The sequence below is a fragment of the Mercurialis annua genome, linkage group LG3, assembly GCF_937616625.2.
Source record: "Mercurialis annua linkage group LG3, ddMerAnnu1.2, whole genome shotgun sequence".
In the NCBI taxonomy this organism is placed as follows: Eukaryota; Viridiplantae; Streptophyta; class Magnoliopsida; order Malpighiales; family Euphorbiaceae; genus Mercurialis; species Mercurialis annua.
In genome coordinates, this window is record NC_065572.1 from 71,860,667 (window position 1) to 71,875,121 (window position 14,455).

At 29.5% G+C, this 14,455-nt stretch overlaps 3 protein-coding genes across 4 annotated transcripts; 1 reads left to right on the forward strand and 2 right to left on the reverse strand.

Moving 5' to 3' along the window:
• Positions 1 to 1,181: 1,181 nt before the first annotated feature.
• Positions 1,182 to 3,188, forward strand: LOC126672348 (uncharacterized). 2 transcript variants are annotated; one of them, XM_050366295.2, is made up of 7 exons: positions 1,182 to 1,408; positions 1,803 to 1,945; positions 2,073 to 2,128; positions 2,211 to 2,334; positions 2,427 to 2,533; positions 2,728 to 2,797; positions 2,874 to 3,188. In XM_050366295.2, the coding sequence occupies exons 2-7, from the start codon at positions 1,870 to 1,872 to the stop codon at positions 2,951 to 2,953; spliced, it is 513 nt and encodes a 170-aa protein (XP_050222252.1). In that variant the 5' UTR covers positions 1,182 to 1,408; positions 1,803 to 1,869; the 3' UTR covers positions 2,954 to 3,188. The 2 variants fall into 2 exon arrangements, with proteins under 2 accessions (XP_050222252.1, XP_050222254.1); XM_050366297.2 differs by having other exon boundaries at positions 1,182 to 1,400.
• Positions 3,189 to 5,318: 2,130 nt separating this feature from the next.
• On the reverse strand, positions 5,319 to 6,181 carry LOC126672347 (21 kDa protein-like). The gene has a single exon (XM_050366294.2). The coding sequence runs from the start codon at positions 6,096 to 6,098 to the stop codon at positions 5,493 to 5,495; it is 606 nt and encodes a 201-aa protein (XP_050222251.1). The 5' UTR covers positions 6,099 to 6,181; the 3' UTR covers positions 5,319 to 5,492.
• A 5,594-nt stretch (positions 6,182 to 11,775) lies between these two features.
• LOC126674245 (21 kDa protein-like) lies at positions 11,776 to 12,632 on the reverse strand. Its single transcript, XM_050368662.2, has one exon. The coding sequence runs from the start codon at positions 12,569 to 12,571 to the stop codon at positions 11,966 to 11,968; it is 606 nt and encodes a 201-aa protein (XP_050224619.1). The 5' UTR covers positions 12,572 to 12,632; the 3' UTR covers positions 11,776 to 11,965.
• Positions 12,633 to 14,455: the final 1,823 nt, after the last annotated feature.

The window sequence follows — 14,455 nt, forward strand, 5'->3', positions numbered from 1 at the left end:
GAATCAAAAAGTTAGAAAATCATCCACTATAAAAAACAAATATAAAATAAAAACAACTAAATAATATATAATATTGAAAAAAAAAATTTACTATTTAAAGCTTCATGAAACATGAATAGTCATCTAAACAAGAAAATTTGACATGCAAGCCAAAAAGACTTGAAAAAATCTTGTTTAGATTATAGATCCTTAACATGCAAACAAATAACCTTGAAAAAACAAGATTTTTGAAAAGTTTTCAAAATTCAGCCGTACAAAAACACAAGAAACTCCATCTATGGAGTAATTATTGAAAATATAAGCTAACTAAAACTGAAAATAACAAATAAAAATGGTGGAGGAGGTAATTTTCTGGCCAAAAAACAACCCCCTTAAAGCTATGAGAGTTGGATTATAGTTTAGAGAGAAGAAAGAAGTTTTTTTAGAGAGAAGAAATAGGTTTTTTTTAGAGAGAGAAATTTTTCCGTTAAATGAGTTATTAGTATTCACATGAATTAAACATGACTTATTTTATGATTTTCATATCTTCTGTTTTTTAAATTTAAAGTCTTGTGTTTGAAATAAGCTATAAGTTTAATTTCTTTTTATTTTGTAAGATTATATTTCACACAAAGTGCTATTATATTAAATATAATTATTATTACATTCTAACTTTATTTAATAATAAAGTTATATACAACTAAAATACTAAACAAAATACACTATTATAGCTTTAATATGATGATTATTAATTAATTATTACAATTTAATTGTGTTTTTAATTAATTGACGTATCACAATAATTACGAGCCACGTGCGTAGCACGTAAAGCAATACTAGTTAATATTAATAAATCAAACTTTAATCTAGTAATGGACTCGGAAACTAACTCACATATAAATTTAATTATTAGTTCATGAGTTGATTTTTAGTTATTAATAAAGTATTTTAATTTAATATAATTATTTATTGGATAATTTTTGTATTACATTTGTTAATATCATAATTTATTTTTTTTATAAAATAAGATATATTTTTAATTATATAACTTTAATTTATATAATCAATATAATTGTTTTAGTTTATTATTAAATTATTTATATAATTATCTCTTAAACTTTTACTTTTATAATTTTGACTAAAACATAGGTAGTATTTAATTAATTAAAATTATATAGTTTTAACCATCTTGATTTGCAAAAGAAATGCAATTATCCCTTTCTGGCAAGTATTTTTTTTGCCCCTTTATCTGCAACATCAACTCAGTATCGGAAACAAAATAATTGTAATCTTCCTCGCCGTTGCCAGTGCTTTGCCTTCCGCTGCGCCGCTTCCGTCAGTGCTTTGTTATTTCCGTCCGATTCCGCCGCCGTCTCCGCCTATGCTTATTTTCCGGAACTGACGCTGCTGCTTTTTGTGAGGTAAATAGGTAATCATAACATCTTTTCACTCATCGGCCCTTATTTCTTTGATTTTTCTTAGTATGTGTTCTTTGAATTAAATTAGGTATGGATCTTGCTTATATTTGCATCAGCTGGTGAGACTAAGGCCTTAACATTCGATTATATCTTTAAATCTTGGTTGAATTGACAACATTAATCAAATTTTAACTGTGGACTTTGATTTGAGGCTTTTTAATTTTCCTAATGTAGTTTGCTGTGATGATTATGTTATATATAATGTATGTACATTGGTACCGAGTAGAATGTTCTTAATCTTTTGAGAGTAAGATTTTTTTTAGATGAACGACATGTTGTACCGAAATAAAAAAGTGAGTCGTTTTATTTAGTATTGCTCATTTCGTGGAGATCTCTGAAAAACAGTAGTAGCAGTGCAGAAGAAGAAGACTGGAGAGGACCTAAAGAATAAAATAAATAAGAAAGTGATAAAATGCAGCAAAGAAAATCAGGGAGGCCATCTGGAACCGATGGCTCTGATTTCTCGTACCGGATGGTCGTCGATTCCCGTAAGTATTATCTGCTTCCTTTTCCATTTCTTTCTGATTAAAAATGTAATTAGGACTTTTACTTTTTAGCGAGCTTTACTTGTTATATGCCATTAGATTTATGTTTTTTTATCGTTTGCAATTTTAGGCTACACAGAGGTAGCTAAAGGAAAATCTCGTCTAGGTACACTGCTGAAAACTCAGGTACATTCTTTCTATTATTTTATTAGCATCTAACAATAACTTCATAATCACTAATTAAATAAGGTTTGGATTTTCAATGCAGATTGTGGTTCAATTGATGGGGTTAATATGCATGGTGCAGCTGATAGCAAATGGAAAGGCCATGAACAAATTTGCTGTTTCATCTTCTGCGGCCGGATCGTATTCTCTTCTCATTGGGGAATTTGGTTGATGACCAAATTCTTGCTCTTTAATTTTCTTGATTTATTATTTTTATCTCATGCTTAATGGTGCTTTTTTTTTCTCTCACATGTTAAAGGCCGTAGACGCAGTAAAGTTGGTTTATTGAGATTATACATCTACATATCGTCTATTGCATTACTTCTCTCCATATATTGTTCCATTACCAGCAATTCTACTTTAGAGGTATATAATGGTGTTCCCAACTTCTTTAATAAAAAAATTCCATCTAGTGCGCTACATCCTATGTACATGTTAGAACTCTAATTATACTGCCTAGATCAATTGAACCCAGTGACTAAGAAATGAAACTTTTGATTCTCTCTCAGATTGCAATTCCGATCAAAATCTCATCATAACTATTTGACTTTTCTGAATAGGCTATTTGGAATATGAGGGACTGGCAAAAGAAAAAGTTTGAACTTGCTGAAAGTCTTGTTCTTCTATTTGGTAAGATCAATTTCTTATAACTCTACTTACTTTGACAAACTGTCCTATTCTAACCTTATTGTTTTTATTTTTACAGGATCTTTGGTGCAGATAATTACTATCAGCACTGTACTTTCTCTAATTGGTAATATGTCTCCTCCCAAGAAAGCTTCTTAACAGTTTTTGTAATTTCAGCTTTACTATCCAGGTCAGTGTGGAGCAACACCTTATCTCTTTGTTAATGCCTCAAATTGCTTTGTATCTTTTCTGTGTCTTGAGAATTATAGATTTGAGAATGAGCGCGACTTCGCTAATTTTCAATGAAGCTTTAGCTTTTTAAAATTTGGGTTGTTGTATTGAGAATTAGAGACAACATTGACCAGTTAAATGAAAGTTTTTCTTTTCTATTTTACCCTTTGATGTTGAAAGGGGAGGCTGAAGTTTGTATAATTTTCCCAACTTAACTAACACGCTGAATGTCAATTAGAATTTAATTCGTCTCTCTTTGGGATTGGGATGGAACTAGGGCGCGGGAGGATATATTTAGAGGTTGTTCTTCAGCAAATAAAGGTTTAGCTGAACATTTGCAGAACAATACTTTCTACCAGTTATAGGCCAAGACTATGTCAGCCATTTGCTATCCTGTTCAGTTACTACTTAACTGACTACTATGTGCTAGCCTTTTGAGTGTTCTCTTTTGCTGAGAGTATCCTCCTGTTTACTGGGCTGGTCCACTCCACTATACTTGCATGACATTCTGTTGAATCTATATACTTACTGCCAAGTAAGAGCATATGACATAAATTAATCTCTGCATTGATAATAAAACTGTAAATACTGATTAAACTTGTAAATATTTCAGCAGGTCCTAGAAAGTAAGGAAACCATTATGGGAATTTTGTTGACATGAAAAGCCATGAATGAAATTTAATGTCTTATTTTAACCCTGACAAATGAGCAAGGGATGCTTTTAGATTTCATATTGTGTAAGACACTATTCTTATGTGTAGGGGTGCTCATGCGGTTGTTACTTGGTTTATTGAACCATGAACCAAATCTTACTAACCAAACCATTAGACTCAGATTATTAGTATCTTGAACCTAAATCTAAATAATTTAAACCGTTTAAATCTTTGAGCTTGTCGACACCAAGATGTGTCTTTGGTAATTAATTTGATAATTAGGTTTAATTTGATTAATTTATTGAAAAAGTAGACTAATCATCAAATAAAGCTTGTTTTAATAAGTCCTTTTTAGATTCTTAATCCTGATGATATGTGTTTTTGTGGGTTTGCCACTTGTTTCAAATCTATCCGATTAAGATGGTTTATTATTGATATGTTTGGTTTGAATATAACATTTTTATTCTTGAAACTAATTAATATGCCCTGTTTGATTGCTTGAGTTTGTTTGCTTTGATTTGAATTAAGGTCAGTTTTTGCTTTGATTTTTTGAATTGAAAATAGATTCTAACAAAATCCTGAACTATGTAGACTTTGATCCTATCATCCATGTATGTAAACCCCAAAAATTAATTCTTCATTTCATGCAAACTTTTTTTTCCCTTCTTGCCTTTTCTTTTATATTGAATTTGTTTCATATCAATTTAAAGAAATATTTTTTTTGTTCCTTTATTAAAATTAGTTTACAGTAATGGATTCACTCTAAAAAAATAAAGATTAAACAATCAAATTTAAATATTAATGAACACACAAACACTTTAAGTACCAGTTTTTGCACGGGGTAGGGTGCAATAATCAATATTTCTTGTCCTATACGTAACCAACCTCCAACACTGTAAGCAGGCACTAATCCCACTCATTAGATTGGCGATGGACTCCTGAAAAGATGTGATTATTAATTTATTAACCAAAACTATAATTAGGCAAGTCAACCAAATTGCACGTTTCATCCCTGTTTTAATGAATAAAAACACTATTCTTTTTCACCGCAGAAATACCCTTAAACAAGCGGGCGAATTGTGACGTTTAACTAGGATTTTTTAGGCCGGCAGATTACCTATTGGAAGATAGGAAGTTGGAGTAATCAGCTAGGATTTTGAAATATAAGATCAAAGTCAAATTGCATTTTCCTTTGCCATATCCTTTGATGGGCAGATAGCTGCTGATAGGAAGGGCATTAGTTCTTAAAACGAATAAAAGTCGGTAATTAGTAATTATATTATATATGATAAAATCTAGTGAATGTTGTGTTGCTCAAAAGTGATACTAATGAAAGAACTAAAAATTTGAAACTTATTTGAACATCATGAATTATAGATGGTATTTTTGAAAATATGGGAACTTGAGTGTTTTATTTTATGGGTTAATTATTAGGGGCCTTTGCCTAATTATTGCTAATTTTATTTAGATGGAGATATTTGTTGTGGGAAACTGCACTTAGTTAGCTTTTTCATAGTCACTATAACCATTGGGAATAAATTTATTTCATTTCTCACTAGTTGGTAGAAATAGCTAATCTGCCTGTCTCCAAGTTTCTATAAAATCTAATTAAATTCAAGGGAAGAACAGTACAAAAAATCTATCCTTTAAATATACCACTTAACATTAATCAATTCCACTATCATAACATAACATATATACACTTTACATATCCAAATCCAACACATGACTAACCCACTATAAATAATGCTAACAATTGAGCACTTTGCCCTTATCACATTCAAATGACTATTATCAGGTAATATCTGGATAATCTAACTATGTAGAGAGGCATATTTGTTGACCAATGCTAAGGCATTGCTAGTCATGTGTGCAATATTGACTATCTGTTCCCTAACAAGAGTCTTCAGTTTCCCATTCATAGGGTTTCCCTCAAACCCTTCACTACAGGTATTCTCATCTGTTAAGGCAGCACTAGCCCATGTTTGTACATCATTAATCATGAGCTTGAAATTGGTAACTTTACCGTTACCCAGTTCATCGATAGATCTGCTGATCTGGTCAACGGAATTGCTTAACTCCTCCATGCAATCTTGCATTGCTGATACTTCCCTAGGTTTCATTCCATGACTTTGAGAGAGTTTTTGCATCATCGTTGAAGTTGATGTAGCCGATGCTAGTGTTACGCTAAGGGCTGCATTGGCTAGGAGCATTGGGCTGGTTTGGATTTTGCTAGCATGGGTTAAAAGAGAACTATAGCAGAGTTTTGGATATGTAGTTGCGCTACATGATGTTCTTATGAACTCTGTGCTGGTTGTTTCGGCAAGATCTCGAGCAGCTGAGCTACAGTTTATGTGGAGACAAATGGATAGAAGAATGAGAAGTAATGTAGAAACATATTTAGAAGAAATACTTGCCATGACTCTTTATTTTCTCTATTTTTTTGTTTAGTTAAGAGCTAATGAGATGATGATGAAGATGGGAGGGGATGGCTTCCCATTTTATAGGACAAAACTAATCACTTTTGGAGGATAATTGTGGAATTTGCTTATTTATAGATGAAGTTGGGTATAGTGATCGATAGGATATCAAATTGTCATTAAGCAAAATTGGGAAAACATTTTTTATTATTATTTTAAAATGAGTAAAAAGAACAGTGTTTCCGGGTCCTACGAGGGCACATATAATAGAGGGGAACGGCCACTCTTAATATTCCGATTTTTCGATCAATAAATTAGACCTGCACTTTACCACATAAAAATCTATTTCTAAGCTAGGCATGTAACTGTAAGAACAACTCAAATTATGAGGTTCATTTATTAGCTGCTATTTTGGGTAATTGTTGTTGAGAGTCGCTCAATTTTCGTCTCTTTCACTATAGTTCCTTAACTTTAATTTGCAACTTTATTCTTCATTGACCTTTAGTAACAATATATTTTCTGATGTCAATTTAACTCTATTTCAGTCAAAAGTTAGTGATGTGGTGGTAAGATAAAGCCTTATAAATTGTATTAAGTTATTTTATTTAAAATTTATAAGTTCATATAGGTCTAAATAGAATTATCCGTAGTCCCAGTGGGTTGGACTGGGACTGAAAAGTGGTAAGAAAACAAATATCTCAAAGCTTCCTAGAAAAACATATCTCAAAGTGAAATATCTTATCTAGAAATGAGGCCGATATGATAAATTTGGACCCCTCACTCTAAACTGTTTACAAATTGGCAACTCAAGTGGGAAAGATGAAAGATATTGTTGTCTAAGAAAAAGAAAGTGAAGTATGAATGCAGAAACAAATAAAAATTAATGCACGACAAAGATGGCCAAAATACATAAAATTTAAATAAAAATATCCTAAGCTTTAGCTTCATTTGCATTATGCATGCATGTGTTTTGTAGGGTCTTAAGATCGAAAAAAGCATATTTTGCTATCAGCTCGCAAGCAAATTGTAACCAAGTTGCTCATTCACTTGCTGAACAAGATGAGTCTCTAAATAGAATTTAATCTTGGTAAGGATTGTTTTTTTTTTTTATGGAACTATCCGATGAGCTTATTTTTATTGCTTAGTTAATAAAGAATAATTTTCTTCTAAAATAAAATAAAATAGGGCTGTGGTGTTAAAAAGCTAAACCTTTTTGATTTTTTAAAAATATATCTAATGCTTTAAATATGGTAAATTTTTGTCGGAAATCTATCTAATTTTTTAAAATGACTTCAGTGTTCTTATGTGGCAATTGTATGTTTATTATTTTAAAATTAAATAAAAAAGAAAAAGAGTGTCAATTAGAATGCCATATAATTAGGATAAATCAACTTTAAAAAACATTACATCGGTTTTGAAAAATTAGATAAATTTTCAATGAATTGATCAAATTAGGATGTAAATACAACTTTTAAAAGGTTTGGATAAATTTCAGGAAAAAAAAGTTTGTCTTTTCGGCATCTTTAGACTTAAAATTTATAACAAATAATTATTCATTTTATAAATTTAAAATGATATTGTTAATAAAGAATTTAATAATTTTATTTTATTTACTTTAAATTTTCTATTTTAGTCATGTTTATAATATTATAATAAAATATGTTAACTAATATTTTTATTTATTTTATAAAAGAAGATGTGGGTTCGTGGCTGCTCAGTGCTCTCTCATCCTTCAGCCGACATTCATATGAGCTTGTATTTTGGACTAAAAGTTGGAATTCAACAAATCTGCCCCTAATAATGCACAACATTGGTCTAAATTAGATTTTTGTTTTATGGCTGCTTTATTAAAGATTGTATCTTAGTTAATTTAGGTCTATTCTTAGGAGCGCAGAGAATAGAGGATAAAGGCCAGCACAAATTCATTAAAAAATTATCGTGTTCCATTCTAATTGATAAAAAGAAATAGACATTTCATATTAATTGGTAATTTCAATTTATGATATATGTTTAGTTTACATTTTTTTTCTTTTCATCCTCTTCTATGTGATAGAGGGATAAAAACCAAATTTAAATTCTATTTAGAGACTTATCTTTAACAATGTGTGCATTGTTTTTTTGATAATTAGTGAGATAGTATAAATAAACTTTTCTTTATAAAAACATGTTGGTTTTGCTGAATATATTTATATCTTACTACAAATTAATACGAATTTTTAAAAAAACATTTTATTTTATCAAAAGTTTATTATTTTAAATATGTATTAATTTATTATAAAAATAATTTAAGATGTTAAATTGTATTTTATTTAATCATTTGCATTTTTTAATTATTGATTTATGAGTTTAATATAAAATAATTAGATTAAATTATCACAATTTTTAATTTACAATAATTGATTAATTTTTTTATTATAATTATAGATATATATATATTTATTTTGTGGGTACAAACAAGTGCATTTGACAATCTTTGCAAGGTTGAAAGGATTGGAGTCTCCATTTTGAAGCGGACCGTTTTTGACACGGTTATTTTATAACTGCAAGTTCGAAATGCGACAAATTGCTTCTGGAAAAACAAAAAATCGATTGACAGATTTTAATTGAATACGAATCCACTTAATTATTTTTGGCTGCTAGCTACAATTTAAATACTAATAGAGTTGATCATAATTGAGAAGCATTAGATTTAGAACTATCTCGAAATGAATAAGGTAATCACTAACGCTTATAAATGTGATCATATAATGTAGGGTTAATTTCATATAAAATTATCATTTTTATACGTTTTTTCATTTTAATTACGTTCTTTAAAACGTGTCAAAAACCACTTTTCCTTTTTTTACAAATCTATCACGAATGTGAAAATCTGATGTATCTTTATTGACTCGACAACCGGAATAACAAGAAAAGAGTAAGAGAAATGTATTTTGTGTTCTAATAGAGCATTAGTCAAGAATCCTTAGTTAGAATGGGATTCCAACTCAGCACCTTTTGAGATTTTGAGAAGAGTTGCTCTTTGAAGAGCACAGTACGATGAAAGTTGTAAGTTGTGTTCGGGGGGGAGTTACTGTCTAATCAGATTAAAACATTTATTTGGGAGAAAAAAAGACATCAAATTTTACTCATCGCTGATAGATTTGAAAAAAAAAAAGTGGTGTATTTGACACTTTTTAAAGAACGTGATTAAAATGAAAAAACGTATAAAGGTGATGATTTTTATGGAATTAATCCTATAATGTAAGGATAATAATTTATGGAGTAAATAGAGTTTGTGAAAACCTTTTAATTACTTTTTTTTCGTTCCAATATAATTATCCACTTTTATATTATCTCACTATTTAAGAAAATATAATTAATGCTATAAATTTTTATAATTTCTTTTTTATTTTTCTTATTTATCTTTATTTATTATAGTCACAAAAATCTCATTTACTTATAGAAAGAGTAATAAATACTAGCTCATTAGTGAGGTTTAGTTAGGAATAATATAAAAAAATTAACCTCAAAGATTGTTATTTTATTAGAAGTAGACAAGAATTTTAAAATAAAAAAAAAATAAAAAAAGACAATTTTCTGGGACCGAGAGAGTGGTAATTATTTTTATGTTACTATTTGTGGGATTACATGTTATGCTATCTAATTTCGACCGTTAAAATTAATACTCATTCCATTTGATTACGTTGTTTTTCTATTTTATAATGTCTTATTTTAGAAATTTATTTTATAAAGCTTTTAGATTTTTAACTTCCTTTTTTATCCATTTTTATTTAAATATTTGAATATAGTTTATGACTAATTATTAAAGAATAATTAATAAAGTTAAAATAAAAAAATGTATATTTAATCTTTATTTAAAATATGAAATGATTTTTAGAATAGATTGAATCATAATTTTAGATTTCGAATATTCGGATTGTACTCCGTTTCTTTAACAATAATACATTCTAAGCACGAGGGCAAAAATCCTTATAGACCATCAAATATAAAAAGCTAAAACAAAAAAATTACACCACCAAATCTAACAAGTCAAGCATAATCATACCCGAGTAAGGGTTTTAAAAATCTGAACAACATCAAGATCCGAGCAAGAGCTCTAAATATCCTAATAATATCACAATCTGAGTGAGGGTTCTAAACACCCAATCAACATCAAGAACCGAAAAAAATCCTAAAAACTCGAACAACATCAAGAATCAAAAAAAGAGTCTTAAGAACTCGAACAACATCAAGAACCGAGTAAGGAGATTAAAGACTTAGAAAACTCTCATAAAAGAAACTCGCTCCTGAGCAAAAAATAAATAACCCAAATAAGAGTATTGTTGATACTTGATAGTATGATATAATTTCCTTTTTTTAAAAAAAACGATAGGTGTCCTCGTACAAGTCACATAACATATGTTGACACATTCGTAAAAGTATAATGTTAGGATTACTCCTAATATTCTAATTAGTTTAGGATTTAGATTTATCCTAATATGTGTTAGTTATTAACGATACATATTGCTGATATTTGCGTTGGAAAAAAAAGTCCAATCCAATAGGATGGGAACTTCTTATTCTTTTAATCTAATTTAAACTTCATAAATATACAAGTATTATGGCTTATAGAGTTTTAAAAGTGTGAGTTCAATTAATATGATCAAATTATTTTTTGGGTTTATTGTTAAGTTTTTGGCATTAAAAATTTCTACCGTCTTTTTATAATCTTGATCTACTAGTGAATAAAAACTCTCATTCCTTCGCCGATGGAGTAGTTTTTGATGAACCACGTAAATTTTTTATTTGCTTTAATTCAATTCTATATTTTATCATAATTAATTTGATTTTTTTAGTTAATTTTCTGCTATTCCACTGCGACTAATCTCTCAGTACATAGCATAAAACTACACCTCAATATATACATCACAATGAACCAATATTACGTGCTCATTTCATTCGGCCAGTTCAATTTTAACATTTATAATTGTCGTTTTGATTTAAGATTTAGATGAGCCAAAATAATCAAACTAATAAAATAAACTATAAATTTGATTTGATTTTTTTTCATTTTTCCTTGTATTTTTGTGTCTTAACGAACCGGCCGAATTACTTATCTATTTAGTTCAATTTTGAATTCTTTAAAAAAAATCAGTTGATTTATTTTGGTTAGAGTTTCACATTTGGTCAGGTCAAGGATGCTATTACGAAGTACATAGAAAACATTCCTCACTAACTAATATTGCTTTAAGATTTAAGTAGTAATTTGTTCCCTTGTAAGCAATAAAAAATTAATATATAAATTAATTTTATGGATAAATTAGTTATGAATTTGATAATTTTGGTCAACCAATTTCATTTGGCAATTTTCCCTTCAATTTATAAGTTAATTGTCCTCTCAATTAGCAATTGGCTTCTCAACTTGTACACTAATTTATTAAAATGAGATTAATTGACCATAATTACTAATAAGTTCATGACTGATTTGTCTATGAAGTTAATTTATATGTTAATTGTGCATTGCTTACAAGTTGAGCGGGCAAATTGCTATTTAAGTCATTGCTTTAAGCCAGATTAACTAATTAAAAATTTAAAATTCTTTACCAAAACCAAATTAAATTCATCAAAAATAGAATTAATTAAAATTTTAATTTGATTCGGTCAGTTAATTATTATATTATACCCTAACATGAACACCTTCATCAAAGCATTTATTTTACACAACGGTTGCGCCACAACATTTTTATAATAAACCAACGTGTAGTTGCGATATTGAAATATTTAATTTTTTATCATTAAATATTCTAATATTATAAATGTTGTATTATTTTATTGCGCGAATGATGTGGTACAATTGTTTGCCTGGTGTAATATTGTTCCCCTAGGCCCTAACCATGTAGAGAGGCATATTTATTGACTAATGATAAGGCATTACTAGTCATATGTGCAATATTGACAATTTGCTCCCTAACAAGAGTCTTCAGTTTCCCATTCATCGGGTTTCCTTCGAACCCTTCACTGCAGGTACTCTCATCAGTTAACGCAGCACTAACCCATGTTTGCACATCTCTAATCATGACCTCAAATTCGGAACCCTTAGCTTTACCCAGTTGATCAATAGATCTGCTGATCTGGTCGACCGAGTCAGCTAACTCCTCCACGCAATCTTCCATGGCTGATATCTCTCTAGGTTTTATTCCATGACTGTGAGAGAGTTTTTGCATCATCGTCGAGGTTGATGCAGCCAATGCTAGGGTTACGTTAAGGGCGGCATTGGCCAGGAGCTTCGGGCTGGTTTGGATTTTGTCTGCATGGATTAAAAGAGAACTATAGCAGAGTTTTGGATATGTAGTTGTACTACATGATGTTCTTAAGAACTCTGTGCTGGTTGTTTCGGTAAGGTCTCGGGCAGCCGAGGTTAAGTTTATGTGGAGACAAATGGATAGAAGAATGAGAAGGTATGCAGGAGAATTTCTAGAAGAAATACTTGCCATGACTAAGTGTTTCTTTTTTCTCTGTTTTTTGTTTAGTTAAGAGCTAATGAGATGATGAAAGATGGAGGGGAGGGCTCCCCATTTTATAGGACAAAACTAATAGCATGATGTCAATAGATGCGCAAAAACCGAACCGAACTAAAATTGTAATTATACTTCGGTTATTTAATGAATTCGGTTTGATTTGGTTTATAATTATGTAAAAGTTAGGTGTTTAGTTTTTGTTTCGGTTTGGCGATTTTGAAAACTGAAAACCTGAATATAAAAATAAAAATATATTTAAAAGATAATATATATATATATATATATATATATATATATATATATAATTAAATTTAGGTCGATTACCTTTAAAAAAACTGATATTTTAGCCCTTTTTCAATTATATCCTGACGTTGAAAAGTGGTAAATTTTACTTAGTTTCGTATTTTTTCGTATTAATTGTACCTTTAAGCGTTAAATTGACATTTTTTTCATTTGAAAAAACAATCAAAAAAATTCTTCATAGCATATATTTAAAATAGCATTTAATGTTATAAATTACTCAAAAAACTATTCTTCTCACAAATTCAAATAATCATAAAAAAATCATCAAACTCATCCCGGCGTATTAAAACCTCCGACCATCCCACAACCGCCGAAAACAGACTTAAGACCGACCGAAACTGGCCCGTCTTCTCCATGGAAGACGAACCTAGATGGTTTTGAATTGGTTTTCGACAGTTGCGGGGTAGTCGGAGACTTTAAAACGCCGGATAAGTTTGATGTTTTTTTTAAATATTAATTGCGTATATATTAAATTAAGTTAGATTTAGTTAAATTAATATTAAATATAAATTAGTTGTAATTAAATTATGGTTTTTTTGTTAGTTTTTAAAGAAAAGTGATTTATTTGTAATTTTTTAAATGAAAAGAATATGATTTTATACTTAGACTTGCATGGTTGATTGAACAATTTCATCCTTGAAATAAAAAAGTAGTCAATAATTGAAAAATTGAGGCGCAGTTGAAACAAAAAATGGATAAAATTGACCACTTTTTAACGTCAACTTAGGATTGAAAATAGGCTAAACGGTCAGGATTTTTTAATGCATTAAGCCTTAAATTTATTCTTTATACCTTAATTACAGTTGATACATAAATTAATAAATTTCATACAACATATAAATATGCTAATAAAAATATAAAAAATTATTAGACATTAATTATTTAATATCTAAATTAATTTTAAGATAAAAAATTGCTTTTTAATTCAGTTCGGTGTAATCCGAATTTAAAGACTAATTCGGTCCGATTTAACATTTCATAAACTTAGGCTAGCCGGTTTTGGCTGATTTCGAATAAAACCGAACCGACTTATGCACAATTCTAGATAATAATTTTGGAATTTGCTTCTTTATAAATACAATTATTGTATCTCAATTATCAAGTGGGACATACGTATTTGATAATAGGATATGAAATTGTTTTTTCCATAAAGAAAAATTAAGGAAATATCTTTATTGGAAGATACTAAAAAATATCTCGAAAAATGTCGATGGAGAAACAATTATTTGATATCGTATCACAGTAATTGTAGCTTCAATTGCGTTATGCATGCATGAGTGTATTGTAGGGTCTTGAGACCAAATTTCACGAAGCATAGTTTGCTATCAGCTGCCAATTTTGCACCGCGTGTGTCAGTGGTACTCGCTCTCACTCCCTTCGGCCGACATGCATATATATGAGACGCCAAAACCCATACGAGCTCATCTAGTTTACACACTAATGCTTACAAATTTTCTTTAACTTCTAGTTGCACCTAATAATAGCTAGGGTTAAAGGGCATCTCCATACTCCAATGCTGCTAGACATCAAATATTCATCATCATTCTATAATTTGGC